Source organism: Megalobrama amblycephala, linkage group LG4, assembly GCF_018812025.1.
Source record: "Megalobrama amblycephala isolate DHTTF-2021 linkage group LG4, ASM1881202v1, whole genome shotgun sequence".
Classification (NCBI taxonomy): Eukaryota; Metazoa; Chordata; class Actinopteri; order Cypriniformes; family Xenocyprididae; genus Megalobrama; species Megalobrama amblycephala.
Genome location: NC_063047.1, coordinates 7,548,933 through 7,571,530, shown reverse-complemented (window position 1 = coordinate 7,571,530; position 22,598 = coordinate 7,548,933). Strand labels below are relative to the sequence as shown.

General features: G+C 37.8%; 1 protein-coding gene across 5 annotated transcripts in view; it reads left to right on the top strand.

Annotated features, from left to right (window-relative positions):
* tenm1 (teneurin transmembrane protein 1) overlaps positions 1–22,598 on the top strand; it is a 188,229-nt gene that overhangs the window by 128,145 nt on the left and 37,486 nt on the right. For 2 of the 5 annotated variants that reach the window (XM_048187159.1, XM_048187162.1), the window contains 11 exons: positions 2,414–2,599; positions 4,253–4,282; positions 4,404–4,550; positions 6,726–6,942; positions 11,295–11,414; positions 12,505–12,766; positions 13,705–13,972; positions 17,823–17,966; positions 18,525–18,774; positions 19,328–19,348; positions 21,784–22,016. In XM_048187159.1, coding sequence (XP_048043116.1) covers positions 2,414–2,599; positions 4,253–4,282; positions 4,404–4,550; positions 6,726–6,942; positions 11,295–11,414; positions 12,505–12,766; positions 13,705–13,972; positions 17,823–17,966; positions 18,525–18,774; positions 19,328–19,348; positions 21,784–22,016 — 1,878 coding nt within the window. The remainder of the gene's footprint in view (positions 1–2,413; positions 2,600–4,252; positions 4,283–4,403; positions 4,551–6,725; positions 6,943–11,294; positions 11,415–12,504; positions 12,767–13,704; positions 13,973–17,822; positions 17,967–18,524; positions 18,775–19,327; positions 19,349–21,783; positions 22,017–22,598) is intronic. The other 3 variants (XM_048187163.1, XM_048187160.1, XM_048187164.1) reach the window with 3 other exon arrangements.

Here is a 22,598-nt window from a genome sequence, read left to right as displayed (position 1 = left end):
ACTCTTCCGCTTCCATTTTGTTGCGCCACATGGCCTCGCCCACTTTGTTGCGTGTTCCCAGGGGCAGTGTTTATGTTAATAGCAAGGGTTTATGATGTCACCAACCCGGGAAGAAGCTCGTTGTAGTCCAAGCCAGCCGTTTTTGTAGGCAATAAACTGCCATAACTTTAAAAGACAGTATCTCCATTTGCATTAAACGTTCAGCGCTGTAACTTTGCAGATACTGTTTATGCTCAACCAGCAACATTACACACTAACTAAAGTTAAAAAAGTGAAATCGCATTGAACCACCCCTTTAATTTATGGTACATACAACTTTTTTTGAATAACTAAAAACTAATGTTTGGTCCTAAACTATCTAGCCTCAACTGATTCATAACATAATTTTGGCTAAATCTGCAAACTTATTTACCAAGCTGCTACTCATTCTGGCATTTTTATTTATTTTTTTATTAAAGTTGGATGTTTATTTAATATATTAAGCGTCTCAAATGTTGATTACAAGGTGAAAAATTAGAAACCTCACATAGAATGAATAGGGGGAAAAAAGTATTATTTAGTCTGACCTCTCCTGAGGTTGACAATCAGTATGTTTTGAAGGTTAAACGCCTCCTTTCACCGTGCCGTTTGTTGAAAGTGAAGAACTTCCTGTTACAAGAATTTCAGGCCCTATATTTTGTACCCTATTCATGGAACGTGCCACCAGTTTCATCATTTCCTGGTTAACAATGATGATATTTAAATAAGAACACTGTTTTATTGCAGAGAGATTGCTTTTCTGGAAGATCGGCACTCATTGCCTTTTGGCCACTGGCTAGAATATGAAAGCATTTATTAAATATTAGATTATCAAAATGCAATATTTATCAAAATGCATGAATATTATAGCATTAAACTGCCTGTTTCCACAGCAGAGCAGTTAAATTGATAATGTGTGTATTAATAAACATTCTAGTTTAATGCCCTTCCTGTCATTGGCAGACATTTATATCTCGCGTGTGATTGAGAGGGCGAACTCTCGTCTGATGTGCTTTATAGAACAGCAAGGATAATTTGTTTTGAATGTTACGAGACATAGAGGACGATAGAAGTGAGAAAGGCAGAGGGGAGGCTGTCCAAGCTCAACATTCAATGCTGCAGTTACAGAGGAGAAATGTGGAAGCTGATTTTAAGTGACTTTTAAGATATGAAAAACTGTCATCTCAGTTTGACCCGTCACGAATCCTGTAAGTACGCGTGAAGACAAAGCCATTCTGTCTGAGGGCCAGAGAGCAGAGATATCTTACTGGTTCAAGGAAATTGTTTTTGTCATGAAACTAAACCCTGTCTTGAATTCAGGCCCACAGTAACATTTGGACAGTTTAGGCTGGTGTGATAAAGCAGAACGTAAATGGAGAGGAGAGGATGTGTGTGAAATTCTCCTCTCTTTACACTTGTTCTTTACAATTACAGTTCTTTTTTTTCTTAAATAAAAAAGTTTTAGAATAAAATATGTTAAATATGATGTAAACTCACATGAGATGAAGACTCCAGTCATATCAGTCTTCTAGAAATACCTGTTTTACACCAGGGATGGTCAGCTTCAGTCCTGGAGGGTCACTGTCCTGCAGAGTTTAGCTCCAACCCTGATTAAAAACTCACCTGCCTGTAGCTTTCTAGTAATCCTGAAGACATTGATTAGCTTGTTCAGGTGTGTTTGATTAGGGTTGGATCAAAATTCTGCAGTGCATTTGTAGAGAAGTTGCCCATCCCTGCTCTTTGTGGAGTGGGTCACCCCCTTATGGGCACCACAATGCTGACATAACACAACAATAATAAAGACTAATAACTTCTGTATATAGTACTTTCAGCCAGTGTTCAAGGCATGCTCAGCTTGTTTGCAATGCACTGTACAGTCCAAAAAGACTGAGCGGAAAAAATGTCCAAACAAGCAGTCCCTACTGGAGCGATGAAGCAAACCGTGATGACCGGCAGCAACCGTGCCACAGATCAAGGAAAAAATGCTGGGGAGTCAAGAGCAGAGTGTGAACACATGACCACACCACTAAATTCCTCCGTCCAAGACATAACCACAGCAGGAAGAGAGCTCTCGGCTTTCCATTCATGGTACAGTGCAGCAGCCAGCTGTGTACCAGCGTGAACCACCAACACACAGAAAATCATTGGGATTGAATTCAAGAATGTCCATATACTGTATGTTTAGTATGAAATGGGGGGAAAGACAAAAAGACACAAAACAATAGAAAACCAGCTTTGATGTAAAGCGGCAAGAGTACTTCATGCATCCAATAGGTTTCGGTATAAAATCCAAGACCACTGTGACAAAGAAGATGCAGTGTGAACAATAACTTAGTTGATGATAATAAATGGTAACAAATGTCTTTTTTCTCTGTTGCTTTGTGACTCGTTTCAGAGGTTTGCCCTGTTCCCTGCAGCACCCATAGTGTATGTGTCGCTGGACGCTGCCAATGTGAAGAGGGGTGGGAAGGGACCTCTTGTGACAAACAGGCATGCCATCCAATCTGTGAAGAGCATGGAGAGTGCAGGGATGGACAGTGTGTCTGTCAGCCTGGTTGGGAGGGAGAGCACTGCACTATTGGTATGTTAGAATAAAACTGTTTGTATTATATTATTATAGATAATATTATATATACTACTGTTCAAAGGTTTTGGGTCAGTAAGATTTTTTTTTTTTTTTTTTTAAGAAATTAATACTTTTGTGCAGCAAGGATGCAATAAATTGATCAAAAGTGACAGTAAAGATAAAGATATAACTTTCTACATTTTAAAACAGTTATTTGAAATTTGTAATAATATTTCACAATATTTGTGACAAGAGATTTCTCTTTTACATTTGTTAGTTCTTGTTTCCTGTTCATTAGTTGTCAGGGTTTCTAGGTATGTTTCCATGGTTACTCATTTGTTAATTGTTTACCCCCACAAGTTCCTGGCATGCATAATACAACGTTTTTGATCATTTTCGCGGATCGGTGGGAACGGGATCGTTTTGACAACATTGTCGTCTGTATGTGAAAAACACGAAGGAAAAACGTTTGAGTTTTTAGTACAACGTTGTCATGTAAACGTACCCTAAGTGTATTTATAGCCCTCATTTTCAGTTTTTTCTTTGTCCGTTCCTGTCTATGTTACGTTATTGTTATTTTGTGACTGCCTCGATTAGATCAAGCCTCACAACTCTCATTGCTGCAACCAACTATGGCAGTATTGCTGTTTTATCTGTATTTTGATCATAAATGCAGCTTTGTTGAGCATGAGATTTCTTTAAAAAAATTAAAATGTCTTTCTGACCCCAAACTTGTTAAAAATATTTTTTTATATATATTTTCAAAATGTTTTAATCACGTTTAATCATGCAATACATGATAAATACATTCATACATATAATGTATTTATATTTTTTTAATATAAAATAATAGTTTATAAATAATGATACATTAAAAATAATAAATATCTTTTTTAAAGAACAAATATCCCATGTAGGCTCTCATTTAATATGAGGTCATAGAACCTGAATGTACAATCATTATACAAGACTTAGAAGTGGTAAGGTTGTATGTGAAATCAGTTGCTTTGCACTCTGTGTCAGTAGTTTTAATGTGTAAAATTGTTTGTTTCACAATGCTTTTTCTTTTCTTTTTTGTTGTTCTTAAGCCTTAACACCCTTTTTTAACTTTTCAGTCTTGATATTTACTCGACATTTCGCCAACCCTTTGACAGCTGGGTGTCACATTTGATTAACGTGTTAGCATAAAAAAAAAAAAATCTACATTCTGACTGGCAGTCTTTTGGAATCATGCTCCAGACACTTTGTAAATATCATATCTTGATGATTATTTGCCTTTTTAACTGATTATTTGACAAGCGTCATGCATTTTTTATAAAACATGTAAATCAACTGACTCTGAAATAACATGGAGCCGTGTTTTTGCCTTGTAGATTATGTAAAAACTAAACAGTCCCTCTCTTTCTGCCTGTCTCTCTTCCACTTTTTCCTTCTTTTTTCCTCCTCCGAGCCACAGTTCCTTTAATTGTGGCGCTCATGATGAGAACAGTCTGTGAAACTCAGGGGACAAATATACGCTTAAGGCAGCAAACGACAGGGACATTTAAAAAAAAAAAAAAAAAAAGCCAATGCACATACACACACACACACAGATTTTCTCTGAAGTATGTCTCCAATGTAATTTCTCACTCTTTGTTCTCTCCGTCTTTCATTTTGTAACTCTTTCAGCAGCACATTACCTGGATCTGTTTGATAAAGGTAAGAGTATGTGTGATAGACTGAATGAAGGAATTAATAGATGACTTTGTGATGTCTTTTATATGAACAATTTTTGAAGAAAGAACATCATTATTATAGATGTTCTGTCTTTTTCTCTTAGATGCATGTCCTGGGTTGTGTAACGGTAATGGGCGGTGTACGCTGGAGCAGAGTGGTTGGCATTGTGTGTGCCAGTCGGGATGGAGTGGTCCGGGCTGTAATGTTGTCATGGAAACCGAGTGCAATGACAGTAAAGATAATGACAGCGGTAAAGAACCCTATAGGAGATGAGCTGTGTGTATGACAGATATAGAGTGGATGAATTAGGGGCTGTTCACGTTGCGTCTAAAAACGCATGGCACATGCCGGCTACAATGCTTTCTCCTTGTTTCAGAAAGCGCTCGTGTGGTGTCTGCTGTTGCTAAGCAATCATGAGCCACGTTTTCAACTTGAGCGTGCAAGAGACGCAACATGTGAATGGCCCCTTAAAGGGTTAGTTCACCAAAAAAAAAAATTCTGTCATTTCTCACCCTCATGTCGTCCCAAACCCATAAGACCTTCATTTGTCTTCGGAACACAAATTAGGATATTTTTGATGAAATCCGTGGGTATCTGATCCACACATTGGCAGCAACGACATTGCACCTTTTGAGGTCCAGAAAGGTACTAAAGACATCGTTAAAACTGTCGACGCGACTACAGTGGTTCAACCTTAACATTATGAAGTGACGAGAATACTTTTTGTTAACAACTTTATTCAACAAATTCAACTTTCATCTGTCATACTGCTATGCTACACAAAGTATTCTCGTCGCTTCATAATATTAAAGGGATAGTTCACCCAAAAATGAAAATTTTATGTTTATCTGCTTACCCCCAGCACATCCAAAATGATATAAATACTGTTCATTTTCTCACACAAACCGATCATTTCGTGTCTTAGGACATCAATGTGTCGTCAAGAGCCGGGTTTAATTTGGATTTGTCTATGCAAGTGTTTTCGACTCTTATTAATAGAGTTCCAATTTGCTCACATTATTTGACTGACAGACCGCAACGGTTGGAGTTAAAAATCATAATTTGTGTTCTACTGAAGAAACAAAGTCACCTAAATCTTGGATGTGCTGGGGGTAAGCAGATAAACATCAAATTTTCATTTTTGGGTGAACTATCCCTTTAAGGTTGAACCACTGTAGTCATGTTGACGGTTTTAACAATGTCTTTAGTACCTTTCTGGACTTCAAAAGGTGCAATGTCGTTGCTGCCTGTGTGAATCAGATACCCTTGGATTTCATAAAAAAAATATCTTTATTTGTGTTCCGAAGACAAACTAAGGTCTTATGGGTTTGGGACGACATGAGGGTGAGTACTTAATGACAGAAATTTCATTTTTGGGTGAACTAACCCTTTCAGCTTTAGGTTAACAGACACAATCTCACAAAGGTATTGTTCTAGGCATTGCTAGTTACACTACAGTTCAAAAGTTAAACGAAATTATACTTTTATTAAGCAAGGATACATTATGTTGATCAAAAATGACAGTAAAGACATTTCAACATTTATAAGGTAACAAAATATTTTTATTTCAGATAAATGCTGTTCTTTTGAACTTTCTATTCTTCAGAAAATCCTGAGGGGGAGTTGTTTTCACAAAAATATTAAGCCGCACAACCGTTTTCAACACTCCAAGACTGGAGACTTTTCCATCACAGGAATAAATTACATTTTAAAATATATTTTAAAAATAAAAAACTGTTATTTTAAATTGTAAAAATATTTCACAGTATTACGGCTTTGACTATATTTTTGATCAAATTAATTCAGCCTTGGTCAGCATAAAAGACTTTTTAAAAATAAATAAAATAAAATAAAAATTTTACCGACCCTAAACCTTTGAATGGTTAGCAAAGACAAAATGCAAAACAAAAACTTTCGTATGATAACACACTGGCTTATGTCTCAGATTGTGTGTTAAGGGGTTTAGTTAGCTTTTGGGTACAAAATTGTCCACAGAAGTTAGCTAAATCTGACAAAATTTCCCTTTTGAGATATTCTCAATTAGAAAAAAAAAAGATTTATAATAAATCAAAAAATATATATATTTTGGTATTGTAAAAATGCAAAAAAGTTTTCTTTTAGCTGAAGTGATAATTTGAGTCTGTAGTGGTTAACCATTTGCATTACATAAAAACAATAGAATTCTATGATATGTCCTCTTTAATGTATCTAAGTAAACATGCAGTATGTGTGAGTCTGTGTGTGTGAGAGAGAGGTTTCTGGGTTATTCTCTCTGAGACTTTCTCCTGTGGGAGGTTAAAAACACAGATCCCCTTTAATGGAGCTGACAAATGAGATCACGCACGCACAGACACACGCAGAGCAAGGGCAAGCTGCATCAAGGCTACATGTCTCCGCATGTAAAGTGTGTGTGTGTGTGTTTCAGATGGTCTCATGGACTGTGTCGACCCAGACTGTTGTAGTCAGCAGGTGTGTGTGAGTGCCCCGCTGTGCCAAGGCTCGCCTGACCCACGTGACATCATTCAGCAGAGCCACGCCCTTTTCGAGACACGCCCTTCACGTCAGTTCTTCGACCGTGTGCGATTTCTCATTGGACGGGACAGCACACACATACTGCCAGGAGACCTGCCATTTGACAGCAGGTGATAAACACACACTGGCAAATATTAGCACAAATACACTCACCCAACACACACGCACACATAATCTTATCACAGGTAAAACACAACTTGATTGTGACCTCCCAGATAATTAAAGGTTTGCTGGCATGATTGTGACCGTATTTACATGCACATTATTTTCTTATTTTCCTATCCATTGTTGTGTGACCCCACTGAGATTTTGGGTAAAAGCAAAGGCAGGCTGTGCGACATCAACTGTCATTTTTTGTCAGAATGCTATAGACATCTTAGCTCAGACTTTGGTCACGACTGACAGCATTGACTGACCGTTTAAGCCACCAGCCCGCATCCACTCTGACAGCCTCATTCTCATGCGAAATTGAAATGAGTCCGCACAAACCCAAGCATGCCCTTGCGTGCTAATGTTGGCAATGTTTTGGCTGAAAAAGCGAGGGAAAAAACAAGGTCAGAGTGTCTGGAGTCACTTGAGAGAAAGAGTTCATGGACTGGTCATTCTTCAGAGTAATTTTGGTAGTATGGTCATAACTTGAAGGTAATGCTAATTTATGAGATAAATTCTTCACATTGGTGTCACATTTTGTCAGTTATTTTTAAATTTAGTCTTAGTCCTGTTATACAGTGGGTACGGAAAGTATTCAGACACCCTTAAATCTCTTTGTTATATTGCAGCCATTTGCTAAAATCATTTAAATTCTTTTTTTTTCCTCATTAATGTACACACAGCACCCCATATTGACAGAAAAACACAGAATTATTGACATTTTTGCAGATTTATTAAAAAAGAAAAACTGAAATATCACATGGTCCTAAGTATTCAGACCCTTTGCTCAGTATTTAGTAGAAGCACCCTTTGATCTAATACAGCCATGAGTCTTTTTGGGAAAGATGCAACAAGTTTTTCACACCTGTATTTGGGGATCTTCTGCCATTCCTCCTTGCAGATCCTCTCCAGTTCTGTCAGGTTGGATGGTAAACATTGGTGGACAGCCATTTTTAGGTCTCTCCAGAGATGCTCAATTGGGTTTAAGTCAGGGCTCTGGCTGGGCCATTCAAGAACAGTCACGGAGTTGTTTTGAAGCCACTCCTTCGTTATTTTGGCTGTGTGCTTAGGGTCATTGTTTTGTTGGAAGGTAAACCTTCGGCCCAGTCTGAGGTCCTGAGCACTCTGGAGAAGGTTTTCATCCAGGATATCCCTGTACTTGGCCGCATTCATCTTTCCCTCGATTGCAACCAGTCGTCCTGTCCCTGCAGCTGAAAAATACCCCTACAGCATAATGTTGCCACCACCATGCTTCACTGTTGGGACTGTATTGGACAGGTGATGAGCAGTGCCTGGTTTTCTCCACACATACCGCTTAGAATTAAGGCCAAAAAGTTCTATCTTGGTCTCATCAGACCAGAGAATCTTATTTCTCACCATCTTGGAGTCCTTCAGGTGTTTTTTAGTAAACTCCATGCGGGCTTTCATGTGTCTTGCACTGAGGAGAGGCTTCCGTCGGGCCACTCTGCCATAAAGCCCCGACTGGTGGAGGGCTGCAGTGATGGTTGACTTTCTACAACTTTCTCCCATCTCTGGAGTTCAGGCACAGTGATATTTGGGTTCTTCTTTACCTCTCTCACCAAGGCTCTTCTCCCCCGATAGCTCAGTTTGGCCGGACAGCCAGCTCTAGGAAGGGTTCTGGTCGTCCCAAACGTCTTCCATTTAAGGATTATGGAGGCCACTGTGCTCTTGGGTACCTTAAGTGCAGCAGAAATTTTTTTGTAACCTTGGCCAGATCTGTGCCTTGCCACAATTCTGTCTTTGAGCTCTTCAGGCAGTTCCTTTGACCTCATGATTCTCATTTGCTCTGACATGCACTGTGAGCTGTAAGGTCTTATATAGACAGGTGTGTGGCTTTCCTAATCAAGTCCAATCAGTATAATCAAACACAGCTGGACTCAAATGAAGGTGTAGAACCATCTCAGGGATGATCAGAAGAAATGGACAGCACCTGAGTTAAATATATGAGTGTCACAGCAAAAGGTCTGAATACTTAGGACCATGTGATATTTCAGTTTTTCTTTTTTAATAAATCTGCAAAAATGTCAACAATTCTGTGTTTTTCTGTCAATATGGGGTGCTGTGTGTACATTAATAAGGAAAAAAATGAACTTAAATGATTTTAGCAAATGGCTGCAATATAACAAAGAGTGAAAAATTTAAGGGCGTCTGAATACTTTCTGTACCCACTGTATGTCCTTTTTAGTTTTTATCATATTTATTCAACCTGTCCAGTTTGTTTAGTCAAGTTTTAGTTGATAAAACATCTGGGAATTTTAGTCTAGTTTATTCAATGAAAACGTAGTCCTTTTAGTCAAATGATACTGTTATTTTGCTCAAAATCATAAGCATGATTGTTGTCATTTGTTGTAATTTCACCTACAGTATAAGCACAAATCAAGAAAATGTAATCTCATATGCATGGTTTTACTCATCTACTTTTCTGATTTATAATATTTTAATGTAAATTAACACACTCTCTACATTAGGCCTATAAAAAACGTAAAACTCAAAAGCTTCTCTCAAAAGCTAAGGCTAGTAGTAATTCCAATAATTCTAAAGTATGTTAGTGTTTTTCTAGTAAAAGAACATCAAAAAAAGACTTTGCATTGTCACAAAGAGGTTGCGTAAGTGCATTTATTCTGCAACCACAATTGCAAAACAATATAGTCGAGATTCATGTTTCGATTTATTACAGTTCATCACTGAGAAAGTTTGATCACAGATGTAGTCATAGCAATCCACGTGAAGGAACACAGACTGGTTGTATTATACTTTAATTTGATCAAAATATCACAATGGAGATCGCTGTACTCAAGCTTACATGTTTGTCAGTGTTTTTTGGATGTATTGATGCCAGATTGCAAAGATTAAATAAAACACAGAGCAGGAGATGTATCCTTTTAAGAGAAAAGCTCTGATTGGGGGTTTTAAACTCTTGACATCTGGCAACCACAGTGCGCAAACATGAAAGCTTGTGGAGGCTTGATAAAAACAGTCTAAATTGTTTTGTTGAAGGCTATATTCTTTTTTTGTTGAAGAAAATATACAGATTTTGGTTAAAGGTGAAGTATGTCGTTTCAGTAACACTAGTGGCACCTAGCGGTATTACAAAAATAAAGCATATTTGCAACTTTGCAAACGCCCCTTTCTTATAATAAACCCATCCAACATATCTGCACCAACATGACATATCAAAGTAAACATTATAAACTGGCACATTTGTCTTCTGAACAGGTGCATGATGATTCTGTATGGTACTGAAGCATCCGTTGTAGTGTGTAGCATTGCAATGCCCTGTTCGTTTTAATGTGTTTAATCTTTGAAGGTCTAAATGCAGCCATTTTTGGCTTAAACTTCTGTAACCAAAACTAAATGTCTATTCCCATGTAACACATCAGTCATGCTTCCACGCCTAATCTTCCTCTTGCTTCTCCTGCTACAGTAACTCTCTCAAACTCTCTCTATAGATTGAGCTGGAAAGAGATTGACGGATCTGAGCGAACAGCTCCAATGTTTAGATAGTGCCTGGGAGGCTCAGTGTTTACACTTTTGGGGGAGATAAACCCATGAATGGGTTAATGATAGTAGTCAGTGAACAATAAACTGGGTTAAAAGAATATATTTTAACAAAAAAAATCCTACATACTTCACATTCAAGTTTTATTTTTTATTCTATTTTTTTTTTAAGTTTTAATGTTAGTGTCACAGTTAGTGCCTGTGTTCTCTCGTCGTCGTGAATTCAGCCTAATACAAACATTACTGTTAAAACTGACATTACTGTTAATAGGTAGTTTGGGATTGATCATGTTATGCTGGAACCTCCCACAAAAGTGGTTGCAAAGGGACCTAGGGGGTCCTCCGATTGCAAACAGACCTAGAGGGACACCATGTGTTTGAAACAAATAAACTGTTACATGAAATGCAATAATGAACCTTAAAAGATCCAGAAATGAAGTATGAGTATGGTAATGCAAAGTACATAAATATGTCCATACACAGATGAATGTGTTCAAGCATTTCGAATTTAGTGCGTGTGAACTTTTCCTCTGACTCTCATATGCTGATAAAAGCTAGCTGCTATGAGCAGTGTGACTCACCCAAAAAATAATCTCCCAAAATGATTTTTGCTGTCATCGTCTAGTTTGAGGAAGTTTAGAATCGATTGAAGCATCTATTGTATTTTTCTCTGATTACTGAAAAGAGAGTGCTCCTCTCTCAGTTTCGATCTCTTCTGACAGATCCTTTGGTTTCTCTTGCAATGACTGCCCTCTCTCTCTCTCTCTCTCTCTCTCTCTCTTTCTCTGTGCAGTCGAGTGTGTGTAATTCGAGGTCAGGTTTTGGCCTCTGATGGAACTCCTCTCGTTGGCGTGAATGTCACGTTTCAGCATAACCCTGAATACGGATACACACTCAGCCGACAAGATGGCAGGTAACACACACTCTTATACACTTTGTAAAGAAAGACATAAAATAGACCTGGCAGAGAAACAATCGCACAGCCGTCTTTCGAAAATTGTGTTTGAACATTTTTGTGTTGGCTGTATGTTTCTGTGGCATTGCAGTCAAAGAGTAATTAGCTAGTGAAGTGGATTTACTTGTAGTTATCATGGGCATTGTAATGTTTGAAGTGGTTGTCATAACAAATGTCAGTAGACCGGGAAGATTTTAAATGAACGGTTCATTCATAAATCTGTAAGATCTTACCTTCATGCTGTGGAAATACAAACCGGAAGACAGAACACAATGAGTGCAGTGGGGCTGAAAAGGGGCGGGCTACATAAGGTCTATAGAACATGCACTAACACACACATACTGTAGCCACTGTATTAACCTCTCCTGTATATTTCCATTATATATAAAGTGTATACTATTCTATTCTTTCTGTATGTACAGTAGGTGGCAAAAGTCTGAGACTGCTGGTTGAATAGAAAAAAAAGATATAGAAAATTTGACATGAACTTCTTAGTATTTGACTTCTTTTGCTTTACAAACATCTGCATTCAAGCTGAATGAACTCCACAAGTTTGTGCAAAACCTGATGAGCCTTCGTTCAAAATAACTAACATTCTTCTTTAAACATTCTTCTTCTTCAAATAAATCCTGTTCTGTTTCATTTAATCAAAGATTCCTGAAAAACTATTATCAACACTGGTAATAATAAGAAATGTTTCTTGAGCATATTGGAATGATTTCTGAAGGAAATAGGAGTAATGGTTTCTGAGAATTCAGCTTTTACATTTGAAAATATATTAAAATAGAAAACAGGTATTTTAAATTGTAATATTTCACAATATTACTGTTTTTATTGTATTTTTATTCACATAAATGCAGCATGATGAGCATAAGAGATTTTCCCCATCATTACAAATTTTAACGACAATTTAAATATAAATGATATATATTTATAGCATAAAGTATATGTCCTGTATGCATACACACACTGTCTTGTATATTTACAGTATGGAATATATATAAATCTTTGTTTCTGTATATGTTTGTATTTTTGTTTTTCCCACTAGCTTTGATCTTCTGGCAGTGGGCGGAATCTCTGTTACTCTATTTTTCCAGCGAGCCCCATTTTTGTCCCAGATTCGTTCTGTCTGGCTTCCTTGGAACCAGTTCATGGTCCTGGACCGAGTTTTTATGGAAAGAGCTGAATCCAAACTACCTGTCTGCGACCTGAAAAACCTGATCAGTCCACACGCCATTGTTCTCTCTGCCCCCCTCCCACGATTCGCCGCTGACTGTGAGGACAGAGGAACTGTTGTACCTGAGCTACAGGTACAAGATACACTTGTTCTAACAAAACACTGAATGCATTATATTGTCATTATCTTAGTCACATGTTAACATCAGACTACACTGAAATCAACTTGAATGTTGCTCAGGTCTCTTTTATGCCTCAGTGCTTTTTATATGACACTTGAAACTGCTTGCTTGCAGTGTAGATGGTATAATACCTGATATACACCGCAACCTGCTGGTGCTAGAAAAAGAAGAATGTTCCCATTATAATCAAGGCATATACAGTGTAAAAAAGAGATTTCTGCAGTGCAGACATTTTTTTAAATTATAAAGTAAGCATTCGCAAGAGTCCAAGTCTCAGTTGCGTAAAACTGTGTAAACTTGACACCTTTGTTGATTATAATGTAATGAGAACGTTCTAATATTGATGCATTACTCACTTTAAGTGTATAATTTCCTCAACGTTTGAAGTAAACAGACTCTCTGAAGTTGACTGATGAATAAAACAGCAAAAAAGTAATTCGGGAACACATTTCTCAGCTAAATTTAGATGTGTAGCCCACAGAAACAACATAACATTCAGTCGGCCACACAAAACCAGTTTTTTATTATCTTATTATTAATAATCGTGACTGTAATATCAAGGGAAATCAAGAAATTTTTGTCATGTTTAAGAAGCCCTTCTGCTTATGTAGAGCGTTTCAAATTAGTCCCTCATGAGATTTTTATATTGGTTCAGATGCTGTTTTGGAGGGCAATAGCCTATGTAGGCAGTAGACAGCGAGACAGCTCACTCAGTTTTGGAACAGAGCTTGTGTGTGTGTGGGCTGTAAGAACTGCAACCTGTGTTTATGGGACATTTATTTGGCAGCATTACGGTCATTGGCTCGGTTTTTGTTCTGTATGGAAAGTGCACACAGTAAATAGAAATACAATTAATCTTTGCGTCTGCACGTCTCTTTCTCTCTCTGTAGGCAGTCCAAGAGGAGGTGGTTATCCCTGCTACAATTCTGAAGTTAAGCTACCTCTCTACCAGAGCTCCAGGCTATCGGTCTCTCCTGAGGGTGGTTCTGACCCACTCCACCCTCCCGCTGGGCTTGGCTAAAGTCCATCTGTCTGTGGCTGTCCAGGGTCGGCAGCTTCTGAAATCATTTCCTGCAGCTCCAAACCTCATATATGTTTTCTCCTGGAATAAAACAGACATCTATGGACAGCAGGTCACAGGGCTGGTGCAGGCACACGGTGAGGGGCTCTGTGTGTGTGAGAGCTAACTTTTTTTTAAGATAAGCCCTCATTCAGTTTTACACTACCATTCAAATGTTCAAGTCAAATTATCAGTTTTTAAATTAATACTTTTATTCAGCAAGGACGCATTCATTTGATCAAAAGGGACAGTAAGGCAAATTTTACAAAAGATTTCTATTTCAAATAAATGCTGTTCTTTTGAACATTCTATTCATCAAAGAATCTGTGTTTTACACTAAAATCCTAAGCAGCACAACTGTTTTCAAAATTGATAATAATAAGAATTGTCTCATGAGCACCAAATAAACATATTAGAATGATTTCTGAAGGATCATGTGACACTGAAGACAGAAGAGTAATGATGCTGAAAATTCTACTTTGCCAACATAGGAATAATTTACATTTTAAAATATATTAAAATAGAAAACAGTTCTTTTAAATTGTAATAATATTTCACAGTATTATTGTTTTACTGTATTTTTATTTTTATTCAAATGTATGACCATAAAAGACAACATAAAAACCCTAACATCAAAAATTGTACCGACCCCAAACTTTTGAACGTTATTGTAAGATACAACGATCACACATGGAATAAAATGTCAAAATAGAGTTGTGTGAATGTGAAGCAACTTGATTGTATGTACTTAATAAGATGCAAGGGGCGCAACTGATTAGCCTCTTTCATAATTTAACTGTGTATGAACAACCGTATCTAGGACTCCAAACAGGACTGACTGACAACTGTATTTTACCTCACAATACCCCTTTTTTCTGTCATTTTTCATAAGCTGAGATTGACAGCTAGCTAATATTAGTGATTGACAGCAAGAAAACAACCCACAAAGCACACACACACACACACTTATGTCCTGGCTATATCAATGATGTGACAGACAACTAGTTGTCAAGTGTGGATCCATTCAAACAGCACTTACCAATCGAACTCGCTCTCAAAATTTAGTTGTGGACCCTTGAAAATTTAAGGAACTCAGTTGAATACGGTTGTCACTGTCTTTCATAAATAAATAGTGCATGAACAGGACCATATTTGGCACTCCAAACAGAAATGATGACTGTATCCTGCTGTTGTATGATCATAGCCCCTTGTCTCGCTCTCTCCCTGTCCATTATTTTGAGATCCATCACAATGACAGCAATCAGACACTGCAGAGGGTCTGAATTCATCATCTTTTACTCAATGAAAAGAGCGTTCAGTTTTACGGCACACTTACGCACCTACTGAATAATGGCAAAAAATTAGTAATTACTGGCTATTATGGAGGAAATTAACTCCTGTTTTCAAGTACTAATTAGAAAGAATTAAACAAAAACATTTCATGGGCATAATAAACAAATGTGTGAACAGCTGCTTTTTTTCCTATCACCAATAGAGATTATTTAACCACAAATTACAGGATGCTACAGTATCTTTGAATTTTTGTAGTCCTTGTAACGTTTAGACAGTAACAAATTAAAAGGTAGAAAGTCCTCATGACTCAGGATCTCTGCCCTGCAAACAGGCAAATGGAATTATTGGTTAATAATTATTATTCATCCTGTTAACTGTGGTTATGTTGGCTACAGCTCAAGCGTTGCTACTTTGAAGAACCTGTCTAATTAAATTCACCGTAACACCTTGGCAACACAGCTGTAACTGAACCAAATATAATTTTTCCACATATAATGTAGCTACCTGCTGCTCACTTAAAGGTCCCGTTCTTCGTGGTTTTTTGAAGCTTTGATTGTGTTTATAGTGTGCAATATAACATGTGTTCATGTTTCGCGTGTAAAAAAACACAGTATTTTTCACATAATTTACTTATCTGTATACCGCTGTTTCCACTGTCATAAAAACGGGCTGATGACTTCCTTGTTCTATGAAGTCCCTCCTTCAGAAATACGTAACGAGTTCTGATTGTGCCAGCGGTTCCTGTGTTGTGATTCGACAGCTCTGAGCGCACAGTGCCCGGAAAGGTCACGCCTCTTACCATAACGGGGAGATGCACGCGCTCAGTGTTATCGTAAACATGTCTTTAATTTTACCTTATCAATTTGAGCCGGAATCAGACCCGGAGAACATAGATGAAGAGGATCGAGTAGAACCTGTGCAAACACGTCTTTTGCAGGATGTGTCACAATGGTAAGCTGTTTATTTACAGTAGGTAACGTTACATAGGCCTAAACATAGAACAATGATTCGCGTGGCTGCAGCTAAACCAGCATGTGGTTAAACAGTAAACAACAGATATAATCAACAAATAATTTAAACTGATCATAGCAAACACAAACAATCGATGGTGTCCGGTTGAATTACTACACTTTTTAAAAGTTTTGGTCGGATAAGTTTCAGTTGCCATCTAGTTAACAAAGCTAAACAGCGTTGCCCTTTGTGTGATAAGTTACAGAAACTGTTAAACGCACCAACGTAAATAATAAAATACACTTACCGGTTGTGGTCCACAAACAACGCCTTCTCCAGACAAAGAGGGAACTGCTCCATCTTTCAAAAATAATCTTTGTGCGAATCCGGCATTAAACTGACTGAGATTGAGGAAGCTGTCCTCAGTAAAATGTGCTGCACATAGTTTAACATGTGGATTATAATTTTCGGGAACCAAGTTAAACATAAATTGTAACCACTGATTTCTAAGTACAGCGTCCCTAGGAAGGCCAAACAAAGGTGATTGGACTGCGGGATGAAAATAACAGCGTTTCGACGACATGGCAACAAACACACTTTACAAACGCAACTCTTGCTCTTCTCCGTGGGAGCGCAACAAGACCACGCCCCCTTTTTTGTGTATTCCTGTGGGCGGAGGTTAGTCAAAACACAGTTTTAGTGACGTCATTAAAGAAGGAAGTAGAGGGATGTAGTCCAAACAGGCCGTTCGTTGTAGGCTATTTCTGTTAAATAAAATATCTCGCTTGGCATTGAACTTTGAGCTTTAAAATTTTACAGATTTTATTTATACTCTAACAACAACATTACACACTAACTAAAGTTGGAAACATGGGATCACGAAGAACGGGACCTTTAAAGGATTAGTTCACTTTAAAATGAAAATTAGCCCAAGCTTTACTCATCCTCAAGCCATCCTAGGTGTATATAACATTCTTCTTTCTGATGAACACAATCAGAGTTATATTAATAGATATCCTGACTCATCCAAGCTTTATAATGGCAATGAACGGGACCAACGAGTATAAAGCTCAAGAAAGTGCATCCATCCATTATAAACGTACTCCACACTGAAGCAAAGTGAAGAAAAATATCCACATTTAACAAGTTATAAAGTAAAATATCTAGCTTCCGCCAGACCGCCTTCTATATTCAACTTAGAAAGAAAGTGTAACGCCTCTCGCAGTTCAAAACACTTATGGTACTTAATACGCCTTCCGTATTCAACTTACAAAACGTCGACGTCAGTTACACTTTCTTCCCAAGTTGAATACGGAAGGTGGTCTGACGGAAGCTAGATATTTTACTTGGGTTGAGGATGGATTGAGCTCTAAACATTTACCATTTTTATGCAGAGTAAGGTATTTGTAAATGTTATATTGTTAGGTAAATATTCTGTAAAAGATAAATAGTATCAAGATTTTACATATAAGCTCATATTAGTCTAATTAATCTTGTAAACTGGCATTAATTATTGGTTATACTGAGTAATTTATGCATTAAAACTCTAAAGTTTCACTTTAAAATGAAGAATTACCAATGAAAGTGCAAGTAGGTGAATTTTTCTTCTGATGATGGTTTGTCTCTTTTGGATTTTGATGATGATGGTGATATTTAATGGGCTAAGTCTGGCACTTACATTTTTTGTGTGTGAATTAATGACAGTCTCTGTTGGATACGAGTATGAATCGTGTCTGGACGTTGTGCTCTGGGAGAAGAGAGTTGCTCAGCTGCAGGGCTTTGAGCTGATGCCATCCAACCTGGGCGGATGGACACTGAACCAACACCACGTCCTCAACCTGGAGAGTGGTGAGGCATTATCACTTGCACACACTCATGCTCGTGGGTGTTTTCTTCAACTATGGGAGCTTTTGGCCCTGTAGACTTTTGGAAAATAAAACACACTTTTCAGAATCATTAGTTTATTTACTTTGCCTGCAAAAATGTCCATACAATATGGATATATTATATCACAGGAGAATTCTGGCATATTTATGTTTTTGCCCCTAAATCTATCACAAGTTAATTTCCACTACATTTCAAATCACCATTCATTTTGTGGTGGAAATGGAGACAATTTTATTTTATTTTTTAGAATAAAATGACAGGCACCCTTGTTTTAATGTGCTAATGGGAAAATGAGCTTAACCCATGAGTAAAATGGCACCAAAAAAGATGCTCAACATAGAGCGTGTTTACATCTAACATCCTCCTGATCAATATATTTTGTTAGTTCCTGAGAGCTAATTTTTTTGCATCATTCCTTTCTCTAGCTTGTTTCTACAGGGTCTTTTAGCACCATCATATTTCATCATTGATATATAAAGGCTTCACTCTAATATTCTCTGTTTCTTTTCTCTTCTGCAGGTATCCTTCATAAAGGTAATGGAGAGAATGTCTTTATTTCTCAGCAGCCTCTGGTCATTTCCACAGTGATGGGGACAGGGGCGGTCCGTGCCATCCCATGCCCAAACTGCAACGGTCCAGCCGTGGAGCAGAAACTGTTTGCCCCTATCGCTCTGGCCTGCGGTTCGGATGGAAGTGTGTATGTAGGTGATTTTAACTACATCCGCAGGATTCTGCCCAACGGATTCGCCATCAGCATCTTGGAGCTCAGGTCTGCCATATTATATTAGCAAATTAATAATTTATCAAAAGTGTTGAAATGTTGTTGTTTTTTTTCTTCTTTTTATTGCATAAGTAACTGTTGTATGCAATCGCTATTGTTTTAAACTAATAGTTTTATTTAGTAATGTAGGAATACCACATGTTTAATAACTGTAAATTTTATATTACTAATAGTGATTCTTTGTTTTTATTTAGAACAGCATTTATTTTTTTTATTTATTAAATAAAAATTATTGTATTTATTTATTAAATTTTAGATTTTGTTAAGCAGCTTTTTTATTCATGTTTATTAATAAATAGATTCCTGCTATTGAAATATGTAATAAAATCAAATGAAACACTAATGAAAGTTTTGTCAAATAATCTACAAAATGTGCTTTGCGTGGTGATATCTAAATTAAACAGTTTTATTAAAATAAAAATTATTTCATTATTAGATTACATAAAAAATGTTTGTAAAAAAATATCTGAGGAATGTCTGTTATCAATGTTGACTTCCGTTTTTAATTATTGATTATTGATATTTCTTTCTATGCGTCCAGAAATCGTGACATTAGACACAGGTATGTTTCTTTTCAGAACAGATATCACTATATAGTCTTCCAGTCATTAATACACTGTACCTGTGCTTGAATTCATTATTTTTATTTTGAATCTCCATTCATCCATGCATCAACCTTGGACGAACTAGAGGTTAAGTGACTCGAGTCTCAAATGCAGAACAACAAATTTAGAGGCAGCAGCCCCTATAGTAAGTCAGCAGAATCAAATGCTCAGAATTGGATCTTGTCTCATGAAAAAAGTTCTTTAAATAAAGTTGTAAATAAAAATAATGCAAATATATTTAGTAAATTGTTACTTTGTGAATTGTTATTTCAAGGTCACTACAGCTCTAAACATAAATATTCCTACGTACAATAACATTAATGATAAAATTACTAGTAAACTAGTAAAACTTTGGTCCTGGATGGCCACTGTCCTTGAGAGTTTAGCTCCAACCCTAATAATGCACACCCAAAAAAGCTAATCAATGTCTTCAGGATTCATACAAAGCTACAGGCAGGTGAGTTTTTTTTATCAGGATTGAAGCTAAACTCTGCAGGACAGTGACCCTCCAGGACTGAAGTTGGCCATTTCTGCCCCAAAACTTCAGTCAATACATCACATTAATCCTGAGCTTTAATGACTAGAGCCTTTTCCTTGAAACCTACACTTAAAACTGCAATTGTTTCTTTTGTTGACTTGATTGTCCCTTCCTTTATTTCATTGATTTTTTTTTTAAGTTTACCTTTCAGTTACTAGCATATCATCTTTTATTTTCTTATAATGAAGGACATTTTTTAATTATTTAATTTTTACATATTAGTGCATGGTATCTTGATGTGGTGTGTATATTTGTAATTATATCCATCTGTGTATATTGTTGTGTGTATTTGTGCGACCGCGGACATGTTTTTGTGTGGGTGCGTGTGTTATGAAGCCACACAGTGACTACTGTTGCTTGTAATCTTCAGTGTGTGGTCAGGAATCCATCTGAGACGTTTTTCTGGTCGATGGATTGAACACTAACAGCTTTTCTCAGCAAACCGCTGCCAGCGTCACACCGCGGTCTCCTGCTTATCGTCTAGATCTTCCTCGTTTTATGTGAATTTAGAAACGGCGCCCCCCGCAGAGAGGGAGTTAGAGTGCGGGATAGACCTCTGCCCCACAGACTAACACTGACAAGCACACTGTAATCCTTTATCTTTGCGTGCGCGTGTGTGTTTGCACACAGTATTACATCCCACAGCAAGGGGGAAATCCTACCTTCAGCCGTCTTTTGGAGATAGCGCTTCTGATCAAACCAAAGTCTGATTCTACCACGCAAAGAACCTTATAGTATTAACATTTTCAATTTCATCAATCTGTCAGTAAACAGACAGTTAGAGGGGGCGGCGTTTGCCCTTTTATCATAACAAAAACAGCTCTGAGAAAAATATGAATCTCTTTTACCATTTCAATATTGATGTAAATTTGGTTAATTGCTTTGTGAAGTAACTATTTACATTTGTGTGATACTTTCATCAAAAGTGACTCACAGTGCATTAAAAGTGTTCACTTTAGAAGTCTGTGCATTTCCAGAGAATTGAACCCATGACATTTGTGTTGCCAGCGGTTGAGCTACAGAAACTTTTGCCCTTTATTATAACAAAAGCAGCTTTGTAAGAAATATTAATGTCTTTTACCATTTCAGTATTGATGTAAATTTGGTTAATGGCTTTGTGAAGCAACATTTGTGAATGTTTTTGAAAGCGACTAACAGTAAGTGTACACTTTATCTGTCTGTGCATTACCAAGAAACTGAACCCATGACCTTTGATTTTTTTTAGTGGCTAAGCAACAGGAACTACTCCCCTTTACCCTGACCTTATTGCTCCTGAACAGTTCTAAGCACTCAGCTGTCCTTAAACCCAAAAGAGTGAATCAACTTCCCTTAAATGTCAGAGCAGCAGAATGCCTCTCAGACGCCACAGGTGATGTGCCAGAGGATGTGTTTTGCTTTGTCAAGGACAGCATAATCCAAAAACCCCCCCCCCAAAAAAACCCTTCAAAAGACAAAAAAGACCATCAATTTTTGTGGTGGACAATTTTTCGCTCTTTTAGTAAGTTCCCCCCCACCTAAGGAACCGATGAGAAGGAGGCAGCAGGTAGATTTGCTCTTAGGGCAGAACCGGATGGAAGGAATGGAAAGGAAGATTATAGACTGGCAGGGGTCCGACGCGCTGGAGGGGCTGAGAGTTTTGATCGGGGCTTGGGTTCAGTATGATTGAAATATCTGCAAGGCGCTGAGACCTGGAGGGTTTTTTTTTTACTCTAACCTTGTGCGAGCATGAGTCTGTATGTGGTTGTTTTTCGGTATGGATTTCGACTTTATGAAATAGTTTCAGCATAAGTACATTGCCAATATGTGTGTAGCCATGCTTTGTCAAAAAGCCTTGTTAAAATTCTCTTCCTTCAGCTCTAGTCCGGCTCATAAGTACTACTTGTCTATGGATCCTGTGCGCGAGTCGCTCTACCTGTCGGACACCAGCAGCGGGAAGCTGTACCGCCTGAAGACTCTGACTGAACCGAAAGATCTCAGCAGGAACGTGGAGGTGGTGGCTGGCAGCGGGGAGCAGTGCACACCCTTCCACCCCAACCAGTGCGGCGATGGAGGCAAGGCCATTGAAGCAGCACTCAGTAACCCCAGGGGTGAGAATCCAGTGCACACACATGCTGCTCTTCTGAATTCAAAAAGAAAGAGCGAGTGAGCAAGGCAATGTGGTTATTGAAGGCGAGAAGAGAAAAAGAGGCATGTTTCAGTGAGACAAATGGGAAAACTGAAAAAGTAAGATAAATGAAAGATGCCTTCCTTCTTTGTTAAATCAGGCGGAGCGACTATTAGTCCCGCCTATCCATCACTGCCACTGTCTCTTTAAACCCGTCAGTCAGGCTGATGGACAGATGGGGGCGTGGCTAACGGGCACGTATGTTCTCTTATCCTTCAAGCCTCATTGTGCACTCTCTCTCTCACACAGTAACTCGCTCACTCAACTGTCGCAGTTAAAAGCCTCCACTTACTTGTAAACCCCTGAGGATAGAATTCATAAAGAATCCCAGAGCAGGAATGTTATGTATGCGTGTGTGCGAACTTTGATTTCGGACTGTTCTGCAAAGAGCTGTGTTTCAGATCAAACTGTAAATCACATTTAAAACTGATTTAAGCCTTTTTACACTCGCTTCAACGATCCATATGCATTTTTTCCGGCAAACTGATGGATAAAAGCCTTCCAT